Raw genomic sequence first — 27,903 nt, 5'->3', positions numbered from 1 at the left:
CCACGGCCCACGCCCTCATTGCCCCGGCTTCTCAGTCCCTCCGGAGCCGGATGTGACGCGATGGGCTCCTCCGGAGTCTAGCAGTGATAAGCTGGCCTTGACGTCAGTCACTATCGTCCAGCCAATAGACACCCCCGCCTCCCGCCTCTCTGGGCAGCCACAGGACGTACCCTAGTAGGCGGGGCCCACAGCCCAATTCGGGCAGCGATAGGCTCTCGAAGACGCCAGTCTCCGCCAGCCCCTGCCATCCCGTCCCTGGACGCGGAATCTGCGGAGTCGGAATTCGGGGCCGCTGTTGGTGCCAGCGGGGCTCCGCAGAGGCAGGGGCGGCTCTGGAGGACACCAGGACTGCGGGTGTCGCCGGGTAAGCCCCCTTTCCTCACTCCCGGTATTGGGATTCTGGCCATTGCTCGGACGGGGAACGGTGAGGCTGGGCGAGGCTCGTGGCGGAGGAGTGAGCTTAGCCAGGACTAATCCATTTTGCTTTGTTGGAGAAACCGAGTCTGGATGCACAATCATATTCATCCATCCGTTCCTCCCACCCTGAACCTGATCCTTTCCTGCTCACCCTTCCGTTCAGCCCCTCCACTCCCTGGATCACCCACGTTCACCTACCCACTACTTAGTTAAACCAGCATTTTCCGAGGCCGCCGGTTTGCCCGGCCCCGCGCCGGGCGACGGGGGTAACCGGGATAACTCAGGCCTGGGCCCTGCCCTCAAGCAGCCCCGGGTCAGATGTACAGTCACACCCGGACCTTGAAGGGCAGGGGTGTGCAGGGGCGGGGAGCCCGGGGGAGAGTCTTTTTGGGGTTTAGTGTGGTCAGGGTTTCCAGGGGAGGAGGCTTGAGAGCCAGATTTTGAAGCAGGAAGTGCCAACCAAAGGCGAGGAGAGGGTGTGGGGAGGGTGTTCCAGCAAGAGGGAAGGCAAAGAGGCGTGAAGGACTACTGTGTGTGTGTGTGTGTAGGTGCTCCAGCCAAAGGCCAGGCGCATCCATGATGCCAGCGGGAGGAAATATAAGACTGGAGGAGGATGGATGGGTGGGTGGCATTGGCTAGGGGTGGCAGGAGCCATTGGAGAGTTTAGAGCAAGGGAGGGCAGGGTCTGAGCTGGGGCCAGCTCTGGAAGAATGAGACTGGAAACTGGGTCCCAGGAGGTGGCTGGGGCAGGGACCCAGGCAGGAGAGGATGGTGCCTGGATCAGGGCAGAAACTGCGATGATGATGAGGCGATTCACGAAGAACAGAACATGGGGGCTGATGGGCTATGGGGCAGGGGCCACCTAGGACAAGGCCCAGAGCTCTGGCCTGGGGGACAGGAAGATTGAGGGGTGGTGACTGTTGCGGCAGAGATAAACAAGGTCCCTGTGGGCTGGATAGGGGACCTGTAACTCAGGCTTGTGGGGCTGGGCCTTTGGAGTTTTGGCCCCTTCCCCATCACTGACCCTGACTCCAAATGAGTAAATGAGGGCCTCTGAGGCGAAGATCCCTTTTTCCCATCCCCTCAGGAAACTGCCTCTTTGTGCTTCTGCAGTCTTTGATCTCTCCCTTCCCTTCCTGGCAGCATTGAAATAAGTTCCATCATATCTCAGTCTCTCTCTCACATACACTGAGTCAAGCTCCCTTGAATTCTTTTTCCCTTTACAAAGACTCATGGTACTCACTGGCTCCATTCTTCCCCTCCCACTCCATCCTCAACCCATCAGGGTCTAGCTGTCCCCCCTCCCCCCATGGTCCTCCAAAGGCTCTGGCCACGGTCACTGAGGATGCACTTGCTCATTGCAATCCTCATCCAACAGTGGCTTGAACCCCCTGCCCCTTATGCATTCTTTTTTGGTTAGTTTTCTCCTCTGGCTGCTCCTCAGAACGCTCCAGAACTCCTTTTCACTGCCCACTGCTTTACTGGGGGCCGTGGTCTCCAGGGCTCTCTCTGCTCTGGCCCTGTATCTCCTACCTGTTCGCTCTTCCCAGGAGGGTTCCAGCCCCTCAGCTCCAGCAAGGGCATACCCAGACCATGCTTGTGCTTTTGGGTGCCCCCCTGGGTTGTCTCTTAAAGATCTTTCCCTCTCACCATATCCCAGACATCAGCACCTTGCCACCCCCACTTGGGCCTCTTCTCTGTGAAGACAGCCCACTGTCCACCTTGATTCCTTGGCTAGACGTAGGTGTCATCTTCGTCCCCTTGCTCTCCTGTAACTCCTTCCTCATCCTTAGTAAGTTCCATTTTCAACCCCATACATGGCTCTGGGATCTGCCTCATTCCCACTCCGTGTGCCATGGTAGCAAGGTCTTCTCTTGCTCCAGCCGCCTCCTTTGCCTCCAGGGCTCGTCTTGACCCACCAGGCTTTTTTCATGCCCTGGATGGACCCTGTCCCTCCCCTGCTTAAAGGCCTTCTGTGGCTCCCTGCTGCCTGCCCTCTAGATCACAGTCCAGATTGTGCTTCAGCAGCTTTCCGGGTCTGCTCTGACCCTCCAGGGCCCTCAGCTGTTTCCCACTTTATACCTGACCTTCTGGCCAGGCAGAGGCCTTGATCCCAGCCTGTGGCTCTCATACCTTTACATGTTTCCTCTGTCTAGCCAGCTTGTGCTCATCTCAAGGTCAAACCCACATCAGCTCCTCTAGGAAGCCCTCCTTGACTACCACGTGTAGCCCCTGTGACAGCTTGTGCCTGGGTCTGTCTCTCCGCTTGTCCCCAACCCCAAGCCCAGGATGGGAAGTCCCTTTGAGGGCAGGCCATGGGCATAAGTCACCTTTACACAGGCAGGGCCTGCACAGGGCAAAGCCTTTGAGTGTTGGGTGAGGGGCTGAGGGACTGTCAGAGCTAGGCAGAGCTTGTACTTGTAGTACTTTGGTTTTTTTAAGATTTATTTATTTATACCCCCCCTTCCTCTCCTCCCGCCCTGCTGTTTTTGCTGTGTTGTCTTCTCTTCTAATTTCCTCTCCTCTAGGATTCACCAGGATTCAATCCTGGAGACTACTGATGTGGAGAGAGGTTCCCTGTCAATTGTGCCACTTCAGTTCCTGGTTTCTGCTGCATTTCACCTTGACTCTCCCCTTGTCTCTCTTGCATTATCTTGCTGCGTGACTCACTTGCCCGGGCACTCGCGCTCACCAGCTTGCTGCACGGGCAGGCTTTCTCTTCTTATTTATCAGGAGGCTCCAGGATTCGAACCAGGTCCTCCCATATGGGAGGCGGATGCTTTTATCACTTGAGACACATCCGCTTCCCTGTACTTATAGTACTTTGGGCAACCGGTTTGTTTCTGGTTTTCTGCTACCTTTGGTCCAGTTCTGAGGAGAGCCTTTGGGACCCCCAAGAGATGGGTTTTCTTTTCCTGGTGGGTGCTGGGGCTGGGTTATAAAAGGGAGGGGCCTCCCACCAGGACTAGGAAGATACAGTCTTCCTGAGGGGAGCTAGGATGCCAGTCCTCTGGCTCTCTAGCTGGCTTAAGCCAGAGGCCGAGGTGTGTCTGCATTTGTAGGGGAGCCCCCTCCTTCTGCACCCAGGAATCCAGGCCCACAGACCCTTCCTCCCTTGGGCCGCAGAAGTTGGGGCGCCCAGCCTTTTACTCAAGCTTTCTCAGTTCCCAGCAGCTTGAGTGCAATGCTGCCCCCTAGTGGGTGAGCACTCTGTCCTACTTGAGAGTGGTTTAAACTAGTTAAATATTTTTTATTTACAACAAATAAACAGACCAACCTGTAGTCTGCCAGCAGGGCCAGGCCATCCCCGCGGAGCTCCCAGCAGCACAGCAGAAGGCAGTGGAGTGCAGATCTAGCAGTCTAGGTGACTGGTGCCAGCCCCCTCCCCTCAGCCCGGGGCCCAGCCTCCAGCCCCTCCACCAGTTCCAGTTCCCTGACTTAAGGCACAGCCTACCCCCTGCCCCTGGGCCCGAGGGAGGGGCTGGATGGGCTAGGAGCCCCTAGAGGGTTCCTGCGATCCCCTGGAGCACATTCACCACGGAGGCTGGCACAGATGGGAAAAGAGGTCTTTAGTGTCTCCCTCCCGGCCCCTCTCCGGAGCTGCGCGGCTCAGATGGGCGGCATGGCGGGCGCGGACAGGCACTCCAGGCCGCCGCAGAGCCCAGACTTGGTGGACATGGAGGAGCTGGGCGGGTTGAGCACCAGACGGATGCGCTCCACGCACAGCGCTGCCGCCTGCCGCGTCTCCCGACACAGCGGGGCCAGGCTGAGGAAGCCATGCGGCAGGTCCTCCACCACGCGCAGTGTCACCATCTGGTCCAGGGAGCGCAGCCGCCGCGCGAACATGACTGAGTCGTCCAGCATGGGGTCCAGTGCACATGCCTGTGGGGGGGGGGGATGGGGAGAGGATGGGGGAGACGGGGGAGGCACACGCCACATGGGGGTGGGCAGAGGCGGGAGACACAGGAAAGGAGGGGAGTTGGGGAGAGAGCACAGGGAAGCGAGGTGTGTGGAGAAGAAGAACGGGCCCCTGGCCTTTGCCTTCCCCTTCCCGCCTGGCCAAGCCTAGTGGCTGCCCCATAAAACCTGCTGCTTGGCCCTCAACGAGTGAAAAAAAAAAAAAGGCAGCCCAGACTCCCATCCTCCCTTCTGGCCCCTCTCACCTCACAAGCACCGTCCCTCCCGGTGGCACACCTCTCCCTTGGGGGCCAGGCTAGCTGCCAGATGCACTGTGGTCCTGGCCCCCTCGGCTCACCACAATGTGCACTTGCGGCAGGCTCTGCAGCATGCTGTCTGGTGCCAGCAAGGGCGACATGAAGGGGTTCTTGACGATGGGTGCTGAGTAGAGGGGTATCCGTGTTGCGCCCTGGTTCGAGAGCCGTGGGTGGAAGTCCTCGGGGAAGGCACTGCTGGCGCAGTGGCCGAGGCCTAGTCTGCCCGCCTGGGCTCTGGCCTCATCTTCCACAGCATCCTCAGGCCGCAGGAGGAAGTTGACATCTGAGGGCTTGGAAGGGCCTAGCGTCTCAGCTGACAAGGACAGCGTGGGGGGTTCGGATGTCTCGGAACTGCCCGTTGGGCTCAGCACTTGCAGTGGCATGCTCTTGAACAAGTTTGTGCCCACTGTGTCGTCGGGCTGGGCCAGCGCTGCCTCCGATACACTGCGCCGCATCGGCTCTGAGAGAGGGACAGGGTCAGGGTGCTGCAGGCAGCCAGACTTCAGCCTGGGGCCTCCTTAGCTGGGTATGTGGGTGGCTGGCATGGAAGGTCATAGGAAGGAAGGGCTGCTGGAGGGGCTGTGTCCTAGGGCTGCCAAGTCCCAGGGCAGAGCCCCTTCACTCTCCTGGGGGGTGAGCTAGGGGGTTCTAGGTGCCCTGGCTACAACCTGAGGGGTGAGACTCAAAGGTGGTCTCCCCAGCCTCTTGGAGGCAGAGCTATGTCCTAGAGGGTCTTTTTGCACCATAGGTGGTGGCCCTGTATGTGTGGAGGTGATATTCGTCATGTTGGCCACTTCAAGAACTGACCCAGGCCTTGTGGGGCAGCTTGGCCTGGACAGGGCACGGCCCCTTTGGCACACCCCTCCAGAGGGCACAGTGCTCCTGCCTGGATGACAAGGGCTCCCCCTCCAGGCTCCCAGTTGCCTGAGGGGCATGCACCCCTCCAAGGCTTGGAGCCTCCACTGCCCGTGGCCTGTCAGCGTCTGCTGGTCTGCCTACCAGGCTAGTGCCTGGTGGGATATTAACCCGTGCTTGCTTCTCTGTTAAAAGTCTGTGGAAAGACTCGAGGAGGACTGGATCCCTGCCCAAGAGCCCAAGGAACTCTGGTCATTTCTCAGAACTGAAAATCAAGACTTGCATCGGGCCTTTTGGGATATGCTGTTTGGAAAGCTAAATCCTACGATTCCTGTGACTCTGAGATGACCCTGGAATTTCCAGGATGTGGACTGTGGAGGAAAATAAAGGCTTTGTGGCATGTTAGTGTGCCAAGCTGTCCCTCCAGACCACCTTGGGAAAGTGTATCGGGGGAAGACACTACTCACCGGCCCCGGGCACTGGGGTCTTGCGGGACTTTTGCCCACTCAGCTCCAGAAAGGAGTTGAGCCACGAGGAGGCGCCCAGGCAGAGGTCTCGGAAGAGCACGGCTGTGTCCCTCTGCACCAGCCCCATCATGCCCAGCGCCTTCTGGTCTGGGTTGGAGGGGTTCTCTGTCTCTTCACCTGAGGAGTGTGTGTATGCGGCCGAGTTGGTTTCCTCTTTCTCGGCCCAGTCTCAACATTCAGAATTCAGGCATCTATGCCTCCAGGGACCCAATGAGAAATGTGATTGCTTCCACAGGAACAAGGAGCCTCTGAATCTTTTCTCTAGTGCCTCCTCCCGCACCTCAGACCCAGGATTCCCGGCCTGGAGTCCCTTCCTTCCTCAGACCCGGGAGTATGGGCCCCCAGCCCCTCTCTCTGCAAAATCCAGATATCCAAGCAGCTCTGGTCCCTGCCCTGGGTGTGGGCCTTACCAGCATAGGCGCTGACGCACTTGGAGAGCACACTGAGGGGCAGCAGGGGGTCCATGAGGCTCATGAGGCGGGAGGGCGAGGCAGTGGGCTGCAGCATGGTGGCTGGGTAGGCTGCCATGATGCCATCTGGCACCCGCACGCCATAGGCTGCTGCCCGGAAGGACACGGTAAAGCAGAGGTTCCCGCCTGCACTGTCCCCCGCAAGGCATATCCGCTCCCCTGTTGAGCCTGGTGGGTGGGGCGACTTGTCACTGCCTGGCAGGGGCAGGGAGGAACCCAAGCCCCGGCTAGGGGAACTGGGCTCTCAGAGAGGAGGTGTAGAGTTCCCAAGCCCCAAGAGTGGATAAACCCAGGCAAAGATTTGAACCATTTGTTACACAGTAGTCAGAGGATGAGAGATGAGAAAGCTTGGGAGGCTGGAGTTCAGGATCAAGAAGGGATGAAAGTGTGAAAGGGAAGGCAGGGAAGGGAGATGAAAGGTCAGGACTCAGGCTGCCAGCACAGAAGGGCTGGGCCAGTTTCCTCTCCAGGACCTTGTCTGTGAAGCATAGGTCAGAGGAGCTCGAAGAGTGGGCTGGAGAATTGACCAGGAGGCTGGCAGTGCAGGAGGAGAAAGAAAGGTCAGAAGAGATGAGAGGGTGGGCAGGGAATGGACTGAGAAGAGGAGGGGGAGATGAGATGGCGTGGTGGGGCAGCACTGGGGAGAGCAGGAGGCAGGAGGATGACGTAGGTGAGATGGCAGGTCCTGTGAGGAGTAGGGAGCTGCAGGCAGAGCAGATTGGGGCAGAGCAGGTGTCAGAGGGCTGGGGTGGCAGAAGATGGAAGGTGGGGTGCGGGAAGGGGAAGGTGCAGGAAGGGGACGGCAGAAGGTGCATGTCTGAGTGAGGTTTGAGGATGAGTTTCCGCCCCTGCAGGGGGTGGTGGAGAAGCAGGCTGGGGCAGGAATGGGGAAGAGGCAGCAGTGGGGGCTGGGGCTCACCCAGGAGGGCGCAGTGCTTGACGGCCCAGCAGTAGGCGTAGAAGCACTCCTCCAGGGCACGGGGGAAGGGGGCCTCGGGCGCCAGGGAGTAGTCGATGGAGAGGATGGGTGCGCCCAGCTCCTGGGCCCAGCTCTTGAGGTAGGGCTCGTGGGATTTGGAGGTCTGGGCCACGAAGCCACCGCCGTGGATGTGCACGACCAGGCTCCGTGAGCGGGGCACCTGGTGGCGTGGCCACAGCTCCAGGCCCCGGGGGCCCTCGGACTTCACCAGCTTGATGAGCTCCTCACTGTCCTGGGGGTGAGGAGGACTGAGGTTGGTGAGCTGGGGTAGGCCTGGGCCTCGCCCCTCCAAGGGGGATGCTCAGAGAGGATGGGGCGGGGCACTGGGGGCGGGTGTGGGCTGTGGTGAGGGTGTCGGGGGGGGCTGCCTGTGCCCCGTTGGGTCTGTACCTGTTTCTGGCTGAGGCCAGGGCCCTACCTGTCCTTCACGCAGGTCGTAGGAGATAAGCCTGGCAAGGATGGGTCCAGGGCCCGTGTGGGCCACAGGGGGTGAGATGGTGACCTTGAGCTTGGGGTCAGCAGTCAGCGGCATCTCCAGGGGCTCAGGAGGCAGGCTGAGCAGGCGGCTTACCCTCACAGTGGTCGACGCCATGTTGGCCAGAGACTGGTGGGCAGGAACAGTGAGGGTGCTGGGTGAGGGGTGCCCCTCACACCCCTCTGGCCCCCCTCTTTTTCCTAAGTGCTCTTAGGGTCTGGAGCCCTGTAGCGCCCTGCTGCGGCTTTGGGATGTGCCAGGGCCTTGGTCTCCCCATCTGTAACCTGCTTGGACCTGCGCTGGGCCTCATACTCACCGACAGCACCTCAATCTCGGTGATGTTCCAGAAGGCTTTCCAGAAGTGCACGTCTAGGTTCTGCGTGATCCGTTCAAACTCGGCCCCGCGCAGCTCTGGGTCAATGGCGAAGCGGCCACTGGTGAAAAGGGAGCTGGCGGTCACACCTGGGGGTTGGGAAAAGGTGTCAGGGAGCCTTTGGCAGGGGCAGGGCTGGGGCTGGAAGGGGAGGTGAGGCTGTGGCAAGGCCTCGGTGGGACTTACTGAGGCCTGTCTCATTGCGTCTGTAGTGCTCCCCAAAGGATACCAGCCCAACGGAGATGGTCTGCAGGAACGGCCGGATGGCAGGTGTGAACTGTCGATAGAGGTGGCTGTGTCACCTCCAGCCCAGGAGAGGGACAGGGGCAAGGGTGAGGGGCAGAGGCTGGAGGAGGCACATTCAATCAGCAGACATTTAGTGAGCTCCTACTGTGTGCCAGGCATTGTTCTAGGTGCCTTCCTGGAGCTGATGGTCTCAAAGGGGAGAAAGATGATGGGCAAATAAAGACATGGAATATGATGTCAAATGCAGTTCGGGGTGGAGGGATGCGTGAGGGTCAGGCTGCTTGGATGGGTCTTCTCTGCAGGGGGCAGAGAGAGCCCAGAGGCTATCAGGTGGGCCTGTGCTTGGCCTAAGAACAGCAAAGGGCCAGCCTGGCTGGAGCAGAGTGAGCCAGGGAGGGACATGGTAGAGGAGGCCAGAGAAACAAAGGGGGCTCAGCCCAAATAGTGCCTTGGCCCCATTCCATGTGGGATGGAGCCATTGGAGGGGAGTGAGCTGACAGCAGAAAGCTGCTGGGAGTCAGGACACAGCTGGGGTCAGGCAGGCAGTGGGGGCAGGAAAGACAGAAACTGGGAGATGGTTGGAGACAGACAAGGAGACTGAGGCCCAGGGAAGGGGCCAAACAGTCACTGAGAGCCCACGACATGGGGCAACAGGAAAGGGCAGATGCAGAGACGGAGAGGGGAGGGGAAGTTGGGGGAAGATAACTGGGAGGTAAAATCAGAGATAAAAAGCCACAGGAAGCTGGGGAGGGGAACAGGGAACAGAGTTAAGGAAGTAGCCCCAAGTAAGGGGCCAGCAGGGTTCTTGCATGCATTCATCAAACTCTGGGCAAGGTCCTCCTGTGTGCTGAAGTGGCTCTGGCAGGAGATGGGACAGCAGGAATGGAGAAATTGGAGGCCTCTGTCCTCCTAGGGCCTGGCATTTAGAGGGGGTGGAGGACTACATAAAAGTGGGGGGGTTGGCACTGTCCTGCAACACAGCAGGGCTGGGTCCTTAGGGAGCAGCTGCCAGGCACGGCTGGGAGCCTAGTGGGCCACAGAGCAGCAGGGGTGTCTGGCTAGCAGGGCTAGGATGTTGGCCCCAGATCTCTTTCCCGTGTGTCCAAGGTTGCTGCCAGGAAGCAGGGAGGGGCTGGCTGGCTCCAGTGGGCCAGAGAGCACAGCTGGCCCCAAAGGGAAGCGTTGGGGTGGCGTGGGAGGCTAAGAGATTGTCAAAAGCTCAGCTCTCCTTGGGGGGTGGGGGGAAGGGAAGAGGCTGAGGCTCAGAGGGTGGGCTGGGAGGAGCTCCTCCTGGTCACCCAGTTCCAGGTGCTCCTGCTGGGGTTCCCTGCTGCAGCTGTGGGCTGGGAAGGGGTGGGGGCTGGCACTGACCCCTGCCAGAGGCAAGCTGGTCCTCTGCTCTGAGCCTGAAGCCCCAAGGGCCCACCAATTCTCTGACTCCCTGAATCCCTATTCATAAGAGGGCCTGAAGGTCTTCGAGCTGTTTCACTTGCCCTGCCAAAATGAGCTGTGTCTCTGAGGGAGAAGGCCTGCCTGCTCCTGCATGACCTACCGCTGGGGTCAGGACATTCTGTTCAGGGAAGACAAAGGCTGCGACCAGGTCTTCCTCACTGTCACCAATTCCAATGGGCTCCAAATAAGTTCCTCCTCCCCAGCCTGAAAACCACTGGATTCTGCCGCTCCTCAGTGGACTAGAAGGCCCGAGCAGGCTGGGTCGCAGCCCCCACTGTGGGCCCCGCTAAATGAGGTGCGTCTTAGAACCTTGAACTATCCTCTGAGGGGTCGCAAACTCAGCTGGGTTCAGGGGCCGGGCAGGTAACGTAAAAGAGTGAATTTCCTGAGTAGAGGACAACAGAAAGTAGTGGGGATGCTGGAGAAAAAAACTGTGCAAGGTAAAAATTTCTTCCCACAAGGTAGATCTGGCTAGGGTCTCCAGCTCTTTCTGTTCTTTGAATCCAATAATCCTGACCCCTGGGTCATTCTACTGTCTACGTGGCCCTCCTCAGCCAGGTTAGGGGCCACCAGGTACCTTCCCTTGGGTCCACAGGGGCTGGGGGCTCACCTGGAAGCCCAGGCAGCGGCCATAGAAGCAGCCCTTGTGCAGTGTGACGTACTCGCTCAGGAATTCGGCAGTGATTCTCTCGTCGCCCTCGAAGAACAGCCCTCCAGGCTGGTTGGTGGTCAGCAGGCGCTGGGCATAGTAGGCCAGAGCCCGGAGCTGGGTGAGGGCAGCCAGGTAGGCCTCGAGTTCAGCCAGGTTGTGGCTGGTGCGGAAGAAGATGCTGCGCCGGTTGGCGGCCACGTAGCGGCATTTGTGCAGTAAGTGCGCCAAGCAGCAGCGGGCCGTGTGTACCAGGCTCCGGTACCCATTGGCCGGTGTCTCTGCATCCAAGTCGAAGAGGTGTGCCACGCCCAGCAGGCGGCCGAGGGCTGGCTCCAGCCCCAGTGCCTGTTCCTGCACACCCGCAAAGACTCTGACCAGCTTCCGAGCTGTCTCCCCAGGGCCCTGGCTTGAGAAGAAGGCCATGTTGTCCTCTGCCAGAGCCACCAGCAAATGTGTGACTGTGTGCAGGTCCATGCCCTGTATGAGCTGCGAGGCTGTGGGCAGGGGAAGCCTGTTAGGCAGGCCGGGACACGGTGAGGGCCCTGGGCCCAGGAACCATGTCCCTGTGCGCCCACTACCCTCAGCCCTGGGACTCCAGGCCCCAGGAGTTGCCGTCCCTGGCTTTCTCCCCTCTTCTGGACCTGTGAGTCTAGGTACTCTCCTCAGCCCACAAGAACCTGGTTTCCTGGCTCCAGCATCTTTCCTGTGTCTGGGGACTCGGAAGAGGTCACCATCTGTCCCATTCATGGTCCTGGAGACAGGAATCCGGACTCCTGTCTCTAGGCTGAGAACTCTGGCTCCCCAGCCGATCCCCCTCTCAGGACCTAGGAGGCCAAGCCCCCCAAACCATTTCTCCCTCTCAAGTCCCAGGTGTCATCCACAGGCCCTTTCCCTCCACAGTGTTTCGCAGAGGTCAGCCCCCAGTCCACCCATTCCCATTCTCCTGCTGGAGGCCCAGGACCCTGTTCCCCAAGCCCGATGATTCCCTTCCTGCACCTGAGTGCATAATTTTAGCCCTTGCCTCTCATTTAAAACTCGAGTAATTTCAAAGAAGATTCGTCCCTCGAGTCTGGCTGTTGAACCCCCTCCAAACTCTGGTCCTTCCCTGTTTACCTACAGGTCTCAGAAACTCCTCCCCCAGCTGGGTCCCTGGCCCTCAGAGCTGTCTATCTGTCTTAGATTGCACAGAGTCTGGAACAGCAGCACTCCTGGCTGCCACTGACCTTGAACTTACTCTGGACCAGAGCCTGTGCTAAGAGTGGTCTGAGCATTTGCTCAGTTAGTCCTCATTAGCCCTATGGGACCCAGACTGCTTAGGTTCAATCCCAGTTGTTGCTAGCATCTCACTTTACAGGGGAGGAAACAGGCGTGGAGGTGTTAGAGAAGGGCCGAAGGCTGCACCAAAAGTGGCAAAGCCAAATTCAAACTCCCAACTCTGGGTCCAGAGCTGTTACTTAGGCCAGTCTCCCTCTGGGACTCTGGAGGCTGGGCCTCTAGCTCTGGCCCTGAAGAGCTCACCCTGGACGATGCCTGACACCCCACACTCCAAGGGTCCCCAGTGAACTCCCCGCTGAGAGCCCATTCTTCCCAGGTACTCAGGCCACCCTGTTTCTTAGATGGCCTGGGTCCTTGACCCTCTACCCTTGCCCCCCTTGAAGCCTGGTGCCTTGCCCACCTCCTGGGTTTAGGGTCCCTGTTCCCCCAGAAATTGATGTCTCTTCTCCCTCCAGGCCCCGGGAGTCTGGGGTTGCCAGTGGCCATTCCTGTCTCTCAGCCGGCTATGCACTCACCACTCCCAGGTCTCTGCTGAGCTTCCAGGGGCTGGGAGCTTCCAGGCGCTGGGGCAGCTGGATTTTGCCTAGTGTCAGTGGCAGCCAGGGGCAATAAACCAACTGCGAGGGCCCCGCCTGCCAGGGTGTGGCCACCCACACCACCTCCCCCCCCCCCAGAAAGGACAGCGGCACCATGTGGTGTAAACAGCACAGAGCCCAGCTTCCTGCCCCCTCTGTTGGCTCCCAGCCCCACCTTAACTAGGAGTCCATGTCCCAGGCTCTCCTGCCTTAGAATTTCGGAGTCCAGTCCCCAGCCCCCTCCTCCCTCAGCCCCAGGAATCCCAGCCCCCAGCCCTGCACAGACTGTCCCCTCTCACCCAGCCAGGCTGCCCTCCCTCTCCCAGAGTGGATTCAGGGAGCCAAAGGCCCAGTGATCTCAGCTCCCGCCCCCAAGGCTGGCCCTGGCACAGCCGGCCCCAGCTGTTGGGAGGAGAGTGGGTACCCAGCCCTGCTTGTCCCTCCAGGGAAGACAAAAGCTGATTACAGGCAGTGCCAAGCTCCCACCAGGTACCCTGTCCCTGCCACTTACGCTTCATTCACAGCCTGCCCTGCTGGGACTATCACCCCCACCTCACAAGTAGGGAAACTGAGGGTGGTTGTGACATTTCCACATGCTCCTTGCCTGGAGGCTCTTTCTTACCCTTTAGGCCTCAGCTTGTTGGTACCTGCTCAAAGAGGCATTGCCAAACGCCTCCTCTCCAGCTAAGATACACCGGCCCACCACCAGTATTTTCTGCCATAATCTTAGTTCTTCTTCTTCCTAGCATTTTGCCATTATACACTTATTTGTTTGCTTACATGTTTGGTATCTGCCTCCCTCTAGGTTTTATGGAGTCCTGATGCTTATATAGTATGGGAGTGGGGCTCTTTTAAGAAAAAGAAATATAAAATTATAAATAAAAAATAGGTACATGGCCTGGAAGGGACCTGTGCCAATGAGAGGCCCTGAAGCCTCAGCGTATTTGCTTGGCTGTAGGCAGCTCCCCCTCCGTCTCCTTGAATGTCATCCCATGAAGGCAGGAGGTAGCCGAGGGCCCACTGTAGGTCTAGCACATAGTAGGTGTTCAGCAAAGACTTGATGAAGGAAGGGAAGCATGAAGAGTTAGAATGGGGGCAGACAGGGTGGGTGGGGAGCCTGGGAGAGGACTACCCCTCCCCAGGGCAGACCAACAGATACAAAGATAGACAGACAGAGCCCTGGGAGGCAGTTCCAAGCTTAGCAGTTATGACAGTCGGGCACCTGGCCTGAGCCACTTGCCAGGAGATCCTGGGAAGGTCTGGTTTCCCAGGTCTCATCTGGAAACTTTGACTGGCAGTCATGCTGCATGGTGCTCACTTGGCCTCCTTGACTAACATACTATATAACTGACCATTTATGCTGCTTGCTCTCTGTCTCCCTTACTCAACTCTAGGCTCCCTGAGGGCAGGGACTTTTGTCTGTTCTATTCACTGCCGTACTTCCAGTCCCATGCAGCACCTGGTACATAGCTGGTGCCTGGCAAGTATTTACTGCACTTTATAAACCCATCTGTGTGGTAGGAATTGTCATTAAAGATGAAGAGAGAGGAGCCAGCTCAGACAGAGCAAGAGATTTGCCCAAAACATGACCCCCCTTTGCCCTAATCCAGGAGGCTCCCTGGGGTGCTGGGCTGGGTAGAGCTGGGAGGAAGGGATGCTGAGGTTGCCAGAAACTTGCCAGAAATCTCAGGCAGAGGGCACTGGGGTAGGGGCAGGCCTACGAGTGCCATGGTTGAGAACTGGGGCAGAGGTAGGGCTGAGGGCTGAGCAGAGGGCACTAGGCTGGGGGACGCCCTGCAGAGCCACTGGACAGTGGGGCCCAACCTGGACTCTGGCCCCCGGGGACTGGGCAGCGGTGAGATGACTGGTAGATAAGGAAGTGGGGGAGCATGGAGGAAGGGCCCGGTCTGGGGCCTGAGAAGGGGGCAAGGGCTCCTGAAGGGGAAGTCTGGAGATAGATGCAGGTGGGGAGGGGCGGCCATGAAACCCTCGTGTGTCTGCACGAAAGCAAAGACAATGGTGCCTGGCACGCAGCAGGAGAGGGCTTCATGGGAACTCGTTTCGTTCTCCCTGCAGCCCATGTGGCTGGGGCCATTGGTATCCCCTTTTGGCAGATGAGGAAACATGCAGAGAGGTGACATGACTGCCCAGGGTCACAGCGCCAGCAAGGGGCAGGGCCAGGAGGGCCCTGCTTGCCTCAGCTTGTGTTTGAGTGTATCGGTGCATTCCTCCTTCTCTCTGGATGGCTTAATTGTGTGCTTTTTGAGTGGTCACACGTGCGTGTGTCCCTGGGATGTGTGGCTGGATGCAGGTTTGCGCCTTGGCCAGTGTGCACCTGGCCTGGGTCTGTGGGTGGGTGTGCTGACAGTTTTTCCTCTATGGGTTTATTTCTCTATCTGTCTGTATGCAAGTATCATGACTGATGTGTGTCTCAGCTTGTGTTTGTGTGTGTCGATGTGTTTTCTCAGTATCTGTGTGTCTGCCTGTGAGTTTATGTGGACACGTGCCTGTATGTATGCTTGTATATACACATTTGTGCAAGTCCTGGCACCTGTGTGTGTGTATGTGCATGCAGCATGCACCTCTCCCCAGCTGCTCAAGCCAGAACCCAGGGCAGCATCCGAGCCACCATACCCCAGCCCCCACATCCAATCCTGTCCACTCTGCCTAGAAACCTCTGGACTCTGGCCCTTCTCACCTCCACTGCCCCCTCCCTAGTCAGGCCCATGTCCTCATCTGGATGACTGCAACAGCTCTTTAGGTGTCTCTGGGCCTCTGATTTTGCCCCTTCCATCTGTTCTCCATAGTAGCCATGGGATATTTCTAAAACATAACTCTGGTCATACATGCCCAACCCTTTGTCAGTGCCCTGCTGTTGCTCCCAGAATAAAGCCCTAAATCCTGGACATGGCATCCCAAACTCTAGATTCTACTGCCGGCCCCAGCCTCCCCTCTTAGACTCCCTCTCCCCACTTCCTGAGCTGCACTGAAATGTGCTCCCTCCCCCAGTCTCAGGGCCCTTCTTTGCCCATGCTGTCTTCTCTGCCCTCGCTGCCCCCTTGCCCAGCAGATCCTACCTGCCCATCCTTGGGGCCAAGGTCACCTCCTTGGGAAGGCTTCCTCTTGCATTTTCTCAGGGGTTTTCCTGTTGTTTATAATTACAGCCTTATTGATGGGATTATTTGATGACTATCTGTGTTCCCAGCACAACTGTGGGTATGTCCTGCTCAGGACCCAAAGCCTGTAGGTGTTCAGGGAATGTCTGCTGAATCAAACTGTGTGGCTGGATATTCTGGGCTCAGAATCAAGGCTGGGACACAAAGCAGTTGTGAGCTCACGCACTGGCCTGAGGAGGCTAGGGTTGGCCATCTCTCTGCCCTCCATGGTCAGGTAAGGAAGCCCAGGAGGCTCCAGGCCATCAGAACCTCAGGGTCATTATCTTGGAAATGGGGTGATGGTAATGACACCTATCTCATCCAGTTACTGGCAGGGTTAACTGACAAGGTCAAACAGATGCCAGCACTGCTGGGTCAGCCTTAATGTCCTTGGGGCAAGGGGCAGGGTCTGAGTCACCCAGCTGAGGCCTAGCACCAGGTCAGGCCTCAGGAAATGACAGGTGAGTTTGCGGAAATGAGCCTCCTGAGTGGGCGGGTCCATGTGTCTGCGAGGAGTACTGGCTTGGCCCTCTGCTGGGAACCTACCTAAGAGGGATTCTGAATCCTCCTGACCAGCCTAAGGGCAGTGCAATCATTATTAGCCCCATGTTACAGTTCATGCAATCCCTCATTTATCAATTCCACAAACACGTGAGTGCCCATGGGCTAGGCCTGCCAGGCACCGGAAGCACACTATAATCAAGGCCGACACAGCCCTCTCCTTGGCAGCTCCTGATCTGGTGGGGACTAAAAAGTAATCGCCACTTCTCCTGAAGGCTTGTCATTTCCCAAAGCCAAATGCTTTACACTCATTAAAACCTCACCTTGGCCCTACATGTCAGGAACTCCTCTCATTATGGCCATTTTATAGCTCAGAACGTTGAGGCAGGGAAAGTGGGAGCCTGTGTTCTAGACTGCCACACTCACAACCTGAGGAACCAGGTCTCCAAGGCCAGGTTCTTAGCCAGGGTTTGTCCTGCCTACAGGCACATCACCCAGCCTGTGTGACAACAAGTGCCCTTGGGCCCCAGTCTGAGCCTCTAACCTGACTGAGCCCGTGTGTGTGCATCTGGCGCCAACTCCAGCTCTACCCGTGGCTAATAATGCAGCCTTAGGCAGGGGAACAATGGGTGTGGGTTCCTGGGACTGGGGAGCCAAGTCATCGTCCTCCACCTGTTTCCTTCCTGCACAGGAACTTCTCCCGGGTCCTTACTCAGACTCATAAATATTCATAACTGAGCTAGGACCAAATGCCTGCATCTACCTGAGGCCAGCAGCATCTCCGTGGGTTGGTCAGTTCTTTAGCCTGCTGAGATCTGTAAATAATGGGATGCCTTAGGGAGCCCTGGCAACCGCCCTCCCTTCCTTTCTCCTCTCCCCCAGGGTGGGTGTGGAAATCGGAAGCCAATACAGGACCCCTTGTTCTAGGAGGGGTGAGGGTCAAGAAGCAAGGCCCCAGTGGAGCTGGGCTGAAGCAGGTGGACTGAGGATGGATGTACAGATGGATTGACTGACGGATGGGAAGACGGGACTGTGATTAGGTGTACAGGCCCGTCTGCATTCCCCACTACCTTCCCCTGACTCACCCCTAAACTTCCTCTTTGGCCAACAGCTGCTAAATCCTATTCCCATTATCCATTCGAGAGTGCCGGAGGTCTGAAAATCCGCGCTTAGAGATCACGGAACCATTTTCCGGGTGGGAAACACTGAGGGCAGGAGCTGCCCACGGTCACACGGCGAGGACGGAGCCGGGGAGGGAGCCCTGGTCCAGGAGACTCGCATTGCGGCCTCTTCCCGAGACGGTACTGGGGCGTTCGGTAGTCTCTACGCCTGGGTGGGATATTCCGCTCTCCTGCCACCCCTTCTCACAATGGATTATCCCGCTCCCCCCCCGCCCGCGGGGCGGCACTGGGCCAGACTACGCGCTCTCCCCGCCTTCCCGGGACAGTGGCTCAGTCCACTCAGAGCCCAGTTACCCGCAGGACGTCCAAGGTTACCCCCCGGCCGCCGCCGGCCGCCGCGCGCTCACCTTTGGCCTTGCCTTTTCGCCACTGCCGGCGACTGCGGCTCCTGGCACCTTCCTTGGCCCTCTTCGAGGCTGGGGCCGCTGCGGCCCCGGCGGGCTCCGTTCCGCTGACTGACTCCATCAATTCCCCGCGGTCCCCGCGCGGGGACCAATTCCAGCCGCCCGCCGAGCCTCGCTACACACGACCGCCCGGCCCCCGCGCCGCCCAATCCCGGGCTTGCTCCTCGCGGGTCCCGCCCCCAACCGCAGGGCCAAGGCCGGGCCCCGCCCCCTCATTCGCATTAAAGGGCCCGTGGGCCTAGAACACTGAAAGCCTGGAGGCGGCGAAAAGCGGCCTTCAGGCAAGCTTAGTGGCCCGAGGAGTCCCGCGGGAGTCACCCGACAGAGACGCCCCGATTTTCTCAAGTGCTACCTCTCAGCCTCGTTTTCTCACTCACCTTCCCACGTTGGGATCCCCTAGAGCGCAGCCTGGCCCGCCCGCCAGAGGCGGAAAGCATGCCTCCTCCTGGGGGCGTAGGAAGTGGGGTGACAGGGAGGCGGGCCCGGTCCTAGAGTAATTCAAAGCCGAGGCGGGGCGCCAAGCCCTGGCGCGTGGCTGGGCCTGTGCACCTTGAGGGGGACGCCCGCCTACTCCCATCCCTTCTGCCTCCTGGTTCTCCTATTGCTCTCTTTCTCGGGGTTCTTTTCTCCTTCTGCTCTCTCCCTCCCTTCGAGGATGACGGGCTGTGTGGAGAGGGGCGCAGGGCTCGGCGCCTGCGCACTAGCTCCAAACCGCGGTGCGCCCTCAAAAAGGAGCGGAAGTCGAGCAACCGGCGTGTGGCGGGGTAAACGCCGGGAAAAAGGAGGCTCGAGGCTCGCGCATGCGCACACAGTCAACTGTCTGAGGCGCCTGAGAAGGGGCGGTGTTGCCTCGCAGCGCGTAGCGAGGGCATCCTTTCGTGACTGGGCTCTAGGGGCCTAGAAAAACAGTTTATTCTCAGTGCCTGAAAAAGCAGGCCTTGCTTGCCCACCTCTCACCCCCCGGCCTTCCTTCTTCGCCCTCCCAGAACATACAACCAGCCGTGGCACCGGGAGACACTAATGACCCTCTTCCCATCTTTGCAGGAGATGGCCCAGCCGGGAAGGTGCAGGCCTTTGGGCTAAGAGAACACCCCTCCTGGAACCTGCACCCCAGGACACCTTGCTTGCCTCAGAGGAGCCAAAGAAAGTGAGAGTGTGCTGGTAGGCAAGGCAGAAGTCTTGGGCCTGATGCCTCTGAGACTGTCCCCCCCAGTTTTCATCAACCCCTGACCTTGCCTGAGACTTTTGCAGACCCCACAGCCCTGCTCCCAGGCTCCTTCTCTCTGAGAACACACTCAAGGCCTTTGCCGGAATGGACTGAGACTCCCCTACGGAGGCAGCCTGCAAGGGAAGCAAGGGTCTTCCTGCCAGCAGTGGACACACCTGGGGAGCTCAACGATTAATGCCCCCGATTTCCTGCCGAGTGGGGATGCGTTCTACAGGAGGGTAAAGGCCACATTCAGCATTGTACCACTGCTGCCTGGGACAGTGTCTCCTCCAGAGCTGGTGCTCAGTAAGTTTTCGTGGATGGCTGAATGAATGCTGGGAAGAGAGCAGCCTGCCCAGTTTCTTGGTGTTTAGCTCAGAACTTTTGCCCACCTCTATTTGATTTTCCCCAGATCCTCTGTAAGGAGGCAGCTTGGTGCAGGGGGCAGATACCTGACTTCAAATCCTGGCATTGCCACTTGCTAACTGCATAGCCTTCCACGAGATCCTTTACTTTTTTATGCCTTTATAAGAATGTTGATCTTTATCTCACAGGATTGTTGAAGGATTACCCGAGCTAACCTGGCATATGGTAAGGCTTAGTATTTCTTGAATGGATGACTGTCCCTGGGAGGCTCTGTTTCCTCCAGGTTCAAACTCACCTGTGTCCTGGTGGTGGCTGTGATTCTGGCTGTTGATTGTCTTCCCATGTGGTGATGTCCCACCATATCCTGACAGCATCTCATAACCAGGTTTCCCTTTGAAGGCCAGCTTCATTCCCTGGGCCACCATTCCTCTGCTCATGGCCAAAGAATCTTTCCCAAACCGAGACCCCAAATCTAATTCTGTGGCAGAATCTGTGACCCACTCAAAAGCTTTCTTCCACTCTGGGGCTGATCGCTGGCAGGCTAGATCTTGCAGTTTTGCTAGAAATCCCCACTCAGTGAAAAGTCCCTGCTGAGATTTGGCTCCTTGGGCTGGAGATGTTTGTTGGGCTGTATGATCTGGGTCTTGCCCAGGTTTCTCTTGGGACGTAGATTCAATCTGAGCTGGAGGTGCCTTTTCAGGTCCAGGTTCGGGTTGGGCAGTAGGTATTGATTCAGCGCCCTCTTGAGCTACAGGTGGCTCTACTGGCCCAGGTCCTGTCTGGGTTACATGTCCTTCTCTCAATTCTGGTTCCTGTTGGGTTTTAGGTTCTTTTTCTGTCCCAGATCCCTGCTGTGAGGCAGCTTCCTGTTGAACAAAGGTCACTCTTTGAATGGGGGGTGATTGTTGTGGTGCATGCTTTTGTGGGGCACGAAATTCCTGCTGCAAAGCAGATTTTTGTTGGGCTCTAGGCTTCTGCTGAGATTCATATTGGGCAGGGAATTCCTGCTGGGCAAGGGGTCTTTGGTATGAAGCAGGCTCCTGTTGGGTATTGGATCCCTGCTGAGTTTTAGGTCCTGGCTGGGCCGCTGGTATCTTTTCTGGCTGAGGCTCTGGCTGGGTTATAGGTCTCTGGTTTGGCTCAGTTTCCCATTCTGGCCCAGATGTGGACTTAGAACTTGGCTTCTCTGTTGTTATTTCCCTCAGGGAAGATGATGGTCTCCCAGGCTTCATCCTTCTGCTCCCCCCCACGCCTCCCTCTTCACAGATCCCTCATTGATTCCTCATGATGGCACCTCCCTTTGGGTTCCATGCTTCATCCTGGCATCCCTGGTCTTTCTTTTTAAGGCACGTAGACTGACCACTGCTGGCCCTCACTCCTGTGCCAAGTGATGTACTTCTGTGCCTCCTACTTCGCGGTGGGGGGAGGGTTAGAACAGGAGGAGTCTGTGTGCCCAGCACTCTGCTGCCAGAGGGGAGGGGCTTGCCCTCTTGTGTCATAGATAGGGCCCTGCCCCACCCACCACTCTGTTAAAATATTTCTTCTCACAAGACAAGCATCCCAACTTAATCCTCTTTCATCTGGGATAACAGAAGTTGGGTTCTAGATGAGTGCTCCTTGTCTTTCTCCCCTTCTAATGTTTGAGGAAAGGGTGATGGGGGAGGCAGTTTTTATACTATTGTAAGAATGTCTTACCCTTTATTCATTCCTACAGATGTTTGCTGCTTAACCTTATATTATGGCTCGGATCATTTTATGTCTACGCTCTAAAAATGTGATGTTCTCCCATTCTTATAGCTTGGAGTCCTTTTGAATGGTATTTGAGATCCTGCACACTGCTTTTCTGGTCCTGAATTATGGCTCTATATATGTCTTCTCTACTAGATTAGAAACTCACAGAGTTCAGTGATCATTAATGATGATGGTGATGATATAGTAATCATAAATACTGAGGGCCTTCTATGAGCTAGGAAACTATGCCAATTTTTTGGTTTTTGTTTTTTTGCCTATATTGTCTTTAATACTATGTCTGATTCATTGCTATCCTGTGTTCTTTGGCCCACCCAGCTCCTATTTCATAAAGGTTTATTGAATGAAAGAATAAAAAGTTGGGCAGTAGAGAAAGAGTGGGGGTGGGGTGGGAAGAAGTGTGTGTAGAATCTGGATTAGGTTTAAAGTGAACAGGGTAAAGTGGGTCATCCAGAGTGAATGTGAATTGCCAGACCCCATTTGAAAGAAACGACTTTAACTTGTTATATTTTAGAAATATTTCTTGGGAAATGGATGTGGTTCAAGCAGTTGGGCTCCCGTTTACCATATAGGAAGCCCAGGGCTTGATGCCCAGGGCCTCCTGGTGAAGGCAAGCTGGCCCGCGTGGCAGGCTGGCCCATGTGGAGTGCTGGCCCACATGGGAGTGCTGCCCTGTGCGGGAATGCCACCCTGCGCAGGAGTGCCGCCCAGTGCAGGAGTGCTGGCCCACGCAGAGAGCTGGCGCAGCAAGATGACGCAACAAAAAGAGACACAGAGGAGAAATAATAAGAGACACAGCAGACCAGGGAGCTGAGGTGGCACAAGAGAATGATCGCCACTCTCCCACTCCAGAAGGTCCCAGGATCAGTTCCCGGAGCCACCTAATGAGAGTACAAGCAAACACAGAAGAACACACAGTGAATGGGCACAGAGAGCAGACAACAGGGGAGAAATAAATAAATCTTTTAAAAATATTTTTTGACCTGTTTGCTAGTTGTCTGATTGTATTTAAGATTAGGTGAGACCAACAAGGAAGTGGGTTTCCAGGTTTCTTTCTGGTAATTAAGCTCAAGCTTGGGTAAGGGGAGGGCACAGAAAAAGACTGGCAACAGAGGAAGGTCCTACAAGGGACAATAACCGAAATGATCTTGGAAAAGATGCTTTCTGAGAGCTCTAAAACACGGATTTGGAGGTGGGGGAAAGGGAGGGAGAGGATAAGGTAGAACAGAGCTCCTCATTGTCTTTTTGACTAAGAATGCTTAATTGGGACAAAGGGTTCTCAGAGCTCCTATAAAGGCAGAGATAAGCTTGCTAGCTGACATCGTTTGAGAAATTGCTGGCAGGCTCTGGAGTGCTTCTTTGGCTTCCTATGGTGCCTTTGGTGTCCTAGGATGCAAATATAGGAGAGAGACCATTTTAAAAACATTTTTATAATTTAATTTTTGTGAGTGCTTTAACATGATAAAAGACATGTCCAATTGAAAAACTAAAATTAAAAAAATCTGTCCAGTAAAAAGTAAAAGATCCCCCCATCCCAACCTCCACTCTGCATTCCCCAGAGCTTAACCACTGTGAATAGTTTGCTATATATTCTTTCATATCTTTATATATATAAATAAAACAGTTTACCTTTAAAAAAGCAAGAATGAGATTATCCTATACATACTGCTTTGCTATACACCTTTACAATTCTTTTATTATTAGAAAGTATTACACATATATAGAAGTCCTTAAGCTTTATATGTGCAATTCAATAAATAATTACAAGGCAAACATTCATGAATCTCCTACCCAGTCTAGAAACAGCATTGTCAGCATTTCTCCTCCTTTTCTGATCACCACCTTCTCTCCCTCACAGTTAATCCTGACTTTATAGTAATCATTTACTTTCTTTTCTTTATTCTTTTGTTTGTACATTTCTAAATAACTTAGTTTAATTTTGCCTGTTTTTTTAAAACTTTATGTGAAATTATTATCTTTTTTTAAAATTCAAGGTTGTGTTTGTAAGACTTATTTATGTTTTTATGTGTTTGCTTATCCTTACTGTTCTAGACATAATATACCACAGCTTATTTATTCAGTAGCTGCTGGACATTTGGACAATTTTCAGTTTGGGGCAGTTATGAGCAGTTCTACTGTGAAATTCTTGTACATCTGGTGCATATTAGTGTGCATTTCTTTTGAGTTTATACCTAAGAGCAGCGGAATTGCTTGATGACAGTACATAAAGCTTAAACTTTGGTAGATAACTGCCAGCACTTTTTCAAAGTGATTTGCTAATTACACTCCCACTAGCAGCATATGAAAGTTCCTCTGCTCTACTCCCTGCTAACAGTTTTGTCAGACTTTAAAATTTTTTGCCAATCTGATGATTATATTGTAATATCTTTTTTCTTTTTTTTTTAATGTACCTCATTTTGGTTTTAATTCACATTTTCCTGACTACTAATAAGGTTGAGTGCCACTTAATATGTTTTTTAGCTATTTGGATTTCTTCTCTGTGAAGTGCCTATTCAAGTCTTCTGCCCCTTTGTTGTGTTGCCTGCCTTTCTCTCATTGATTTGAATTCTTCGTGTATTCTGAATACTGATCATTGGTTGGTTATATATGTTGCAGGTATCATCTACTCTGTAGCTTGTTATTTTATCCTTTTGATGATCCAAATTTTTAAATTTTAGTGATGTCAAAATAATATTTTTCTTTATGGTTCATATGTTTTATGTCTTTAGAACTCCTTCCCTACTTGAAGGTCATGACTATAATCTTCTATATTCCCTTATAAATTTGTCTTTCAAATTTAGATATTTAATCCATTTGAAATTAATAAGTAGAGGTCTCTGCATCATTTTTCCACAGAAGATTGAATATCTTTCCAATCAACATGTAACGATTTACCTAATTGTTTTTAAACAACTGCAGATTTGCCCCATTTGCTTTTGATGAATGTGATGGTTAGGCTATTGTGTCAGGTAATTGTACCCAGTTGTTGGGTCAGCAAGCCCTGGGCTAATTGTAATACAAAGGCATGTATGGACTTTAGTCACCATTGATTTTCCTGCAGAGGTAAATCATAGATAGCAGGTTATAATTACATCAATCAGGGAGATTGCCATCAGCAATGACTGATGCTTAACTCAATCAGTTGAATCCCTTAAAAGGGGAAGTGATTCCAGGATTGAGAGAGAATTTCCCAGCAAGTCTTTGGACAGCCAACATCTCCCAGAAGTCATCAAGAATCTTCATTAAACTTTCATTGGAGCTCCTGGTTGCAGCCTGCCTGTGGAACCTGGACTTGTGCATCCCCACAGCTGCCTGAGAGACTCTGATAAATCTTTTACTATCAACAGATATCCCTTGTTGATTCTGTTTCCCTAGAGAATCATAATACAATGAACATTTATTATTTCCATTTATTTGTCTATACAAATAACTACAATAGTGAATTTTCTTACACATTTATCTTTGTGTATCCATCATGCTAGTATTCTATAAGGGAGATTGCTTGAAATGAGATGACTGGATCTAAGGGCACATATGTTTAAAAATTTGATAGGTATTGCACATTGTATTTCACTTCCATCAACAGTGTATGAGGGGAAGTGGACTTGGCCCAGTGGACTTGGCCCTACCACATGGGAGGTCCGCAGTCCAAACCCAGGGCCTCCTTGACCCGTGTGGAGCTGGCCCGTGCGCAGTGCTGATGAGCACAAGGAGTGCCCTGCCACACAGGGGTGTCCCCCACGTAGGGGAGCCCCATGCGCAAAGAGTGTGCCCCGGAAGGAGAGCCACCTAGCGCGAAAGAAAGTGCAGCCTGCTCAAGAATGGTGCCGCACACACGGAGAGCTGACACAGAAAAAAGAAACACAGATTCCTGGTGCCACTGATAAGGATAGAAGTGGTCACAGAAGAACACAGAGTGAATGGACACAGAGAGCAGACAACTGGGGAGGGGGATAAGGGGAGAGAAATAAATGAAAAATAAATCTTAAAAAAAAAAAGTGTGGCGGCGGACTTGGCCCAGTGGTTAGGGCGTCCGTCTACCACATGGTAGGTCCGTGGTTCAAATCCCGGGCCTCCTTGACCTGTGTGGAGCTGGCCCATGCATAGTGCTGATGCACGCAAGGAGTGCCCTGCCATGCAGGGGTGTCCCCGCATAGGGGAGCCCGACGTGCAAGGAGTGCACCCCATAAGGAGAGCCACCCAGTGTGAAAGAGGGTGCAGCCTGCTCAGGAATGGCGCCGCCCACATGGAGAGCTGACACCACAGATTCCTGTGCTGCTGACAACAACAGAAGTGGACAAAGAAGAAGATTCAGCATTTAGACACAGAGAACAGACAACCGGGGGTGGTGGGGGAGAGGGGGAGAGAAATAAGTAAGTAAGTAAATAAATAAATCTTAAAAAAAAAAAAAAGTGTATGAGGATCCTGATTCATCCCACCCTTGATAATATAGAATATCAATCAGTTTGACAATTGCCAGAATGATTTTTATGGAAATACTTAAAAATGTTTACATTAGGGAAGAACCAAATACTGTTTGACGCTGACACTGGTGTCATCTTGAGAGATCCCTGACCAGGCCCCCAACAGTCCTGTCTCCCTCCACTTGAATAAGCAGCGGGGTTCTAAAATCTAGGAATTTGGTTAAACCTTTCTGGTATCAGGAGAATTGTATTCTTCTCTTCTTGCTCTTCCTATTTCCCCATAAGTTGACACTAAGTGGAAGGGGTGAGATATGTGCTTATCCTGGTCTTCATTTCCCATCTTATCTGTCCCCAACCTCTGCTTCGTCCCTAGTGATTCCACAGACTGACTCTGGTTTAAGGAAGGTCATTCTCTTCAAACTTACTGGTTTTCTTCACATTGTCCTTGAGATGGTCACAGGGACATTGCTTCTTTGGCAGCCCCGGCACTGTCATGAGTTTTCTCTTAGGGGCTCTCAGGAGCCAATCTGAAATAACAGTGTTGGTACTTAGAGGGGAAGGTTAATATACTTGAGGGGAGGGGGTAGATCATGACTTTCCTTGCCATCATCCTTGCCTTCCATTTCCTCTTTCACACTGCAGTAGGGTGTGAAAGGGGGCAACACTGAAAAGTGGAGATATCTAGTTATCTGAGCACCAGGATTTCTGACTTTTTTGCCCTGACCTGTATGGGCAGGGACTTATTTGGTGGCAGTTTTGGAGGCGGGTAACATTGGGAAGACCAAAAGATGAGGACTAGGACCTAGAGACTGACATATCCCGGGCAAGCCATTTTGCCTTTCTGATTTCAGTCTTTCTTGTGAGTAAAAATAGGTTGAGCGAAGGATCTAGGAAGCTTTTGGAGGGCCAGGAAAAATTAAAAGCTTTTTGGAAGGCAGCCCTATGTTTTTGGGGAAAAGGGAAAGGGAAGACGGCAGCCAGAGATTCAGCTGGCCCTCCCTTGGGCCTTAGAAGAGTCCAGCTCCTGCCTGAAACTCAGGAAGAAAACGGGTTGGTGCCTTCTGGGTGAGGTCAGTTCAGGTAACATCTACGTTGTTCTCAGAGGAGCTCTAGGCATTGGGCTGGGGCGATGGTGGTGCGTAGCTGTTGTTGAGGCTGAGATTACTGACCTTTGCACTCACATTCTTGGCCGCCTTCCTGGAGCCACCTCCTGGAGGCCTGGCGTTGGTCTCTATGGCCACTGGCGACCCCTGTTGGAAGGAAACAGGTCACTTCCATGCACTGGCAAGGGAAAAGGAGAATAGAAATGGTCCTCTCAGCATTGTGCCACCTAGGTTAGCCCAGTTCCCATTTCTCCTCCTTTTTTTACTTAGGAATCTAGCTTTCTCATCAGAGAAGCATTTTGAATGGATAAATAATTGCAGTTTAAAATCTTGCCCTAGAGAAAAGCATGGCTAGGTAGAGAAAGAATGGTTTCTGGATGAAGAGAGGACAAAGGGTAGAGGTTAAACAAGACTTATCTCTTCCCTCTTTCTTTACCTGCTCCTGTGGTCATTAAAATCCTTATTATGGCTTAAAGAATGGGAGCAAGGAGCAATTTATTTTATAAACCAGGATTGTCACCTGATCTCTAAATTGCTGTATTTGAATCCACAGTTCAACTATAAGAGGATAGTATTTTCCTTTGTTCCTCTGAAACAAACCCATTCCTCTTTTGGCCTCTATTCAAGTCTGTCTATACCTGGTGCTGTCTTATCCTCATTTTGTGAAACCTAAAATATTTTTATGAAAATCAAAGATGATAGTTTATAGACTTAAGATTCCACAGCTAGAACTGGGCTTAGATGACACTTCCTCTGTATAGTAGTTTCTGATATTTTCTATCAGTTAATTATGCCATTATATGATTCCCATCATATTAAGATGTAGCTCTATTATTGCACAGTTATGGTTTGTTTGAAATCTTTTCCCCTCAGTAGACTCTGAGCCAATGGCTCAGTAGTCGTTAGCAGCTACATAATCTCTGGCACCTGGTAGGCACTTGGTAAATGTTTGTTCACTGAATGAACAGACAAGTTGTCTGGAGAGGGCTCTTAGAGATTATCTGGTTCAATACAGAGCTCCCATTTCCCAGACTCGTGCCCTTTTTGCCACATAGTTGGAGGGTGTTGCATAATTTCCCGAATGCTGTTTTTCAAATGTTCTCATATTCTAATTTGAGGGCTGTTAAAGTAGTTTAATCAGGCATAGCCCCTGTCATCTAAAAATTTCTAACATTTTCCTCCTTCCTGACCTCTACTCCTAGTTCCAGAGAAAAGCCACAGAATATTGGAGATTATTTTGTTGAATCCCTTCATTGAGAACTATATTGGAGAAAATTTGGAAAGTACAAATGAAGAAATCTCT

The 27,903-nt window shown here is 53.9% G+C and overlaps 1 protein-coding gene and 1 long non-coding RNA gene across 6 annotated transcripts in view; one reads left to right on the top strand and one right to left on the bottom strand.

Moving 5' to 3' along the window:
• Positions 1-209: 209 nt before the first annotated feature.
• The window catches only part of LOC105747197 (uncharacterized), a 31,396-nt gene continuing 3,702 nt past the window's right edge, over positions 210-27,903 (top strand). Inside the window, exons 1-2 of the long non-coding RNA XR_001119306.4 lie at positions 210-364; positions 18,796-19,264. This is a non-coding gene — a long non-coding RNA (uncharacterized lncRNA). The remainder of the gene's footprint in view (positions 365-18,795; positions 19,265-27,903) is intronic.
• LIPE (lipase E, hormone sensitive type) lies at positions 2,845-20,870 on the bottom strand. Of its 5 annotated transcripts, none has more exons than XM_058280314.2 (11): positions 19,620-19,683; positions 17,695-18,648; positions 10,619-11,154; positions 8,497-8,587; positions 8,254-8,399; positions 7,881-8,066; positions 7,403-7,694; positions 6,424-6,651; positions 5,954-6,130; positions 4,673-5,091; positions 2,845-4,299 (listed from the first exon to the last, which is right to left on the bottom strand). In XM_058280314.2, the coding sequence occupies exons 2-11, from the start codon at positions 17,810-17,812 to the stop codon at positions 4,027-4,029; spliced, it is 2,466 nt and encodes an 821-aa protein (XP_058136297.1). In that variant the 5' UTR covers positions 17,813-18,648; positions 19,620-19,683; the 3' UTR covers positions 2,845-4,026. The 5 variants fall into 5 exon arrangements, with proteins under 5 accessions (XP_058136297.1, XP_058136299.1, XP_058136296.1 ...); XM_058280316.2 differs by having other exon boundaries at positions 18,129-18,648; positions 19,620-19,682; XM_058280313.2 differs by lacking the exon at positions 17,695-18,648 and having other exon boundaries at positions 19,620-20,870.

Source organism: Dasypus novemcinctus, chromosome 18 (genome assembly GCF_030445035.2).
Source record: "Dasypus novemcinctus isolate mDasNov1 chromosome 18, mDasNov1.1.hap2, whole genome shotgun sequence".
In the NCBI taxonomy this organism is placed as follows: Eukaryota; Metazoa; Chordata; class Mammalia; order Cingulata; family Dasypodidae; genus Dasypus; species Dasypus novemcinctus.
This window is presented reverse-complemented; position numbering and strand designations above follow the sequence as displayed.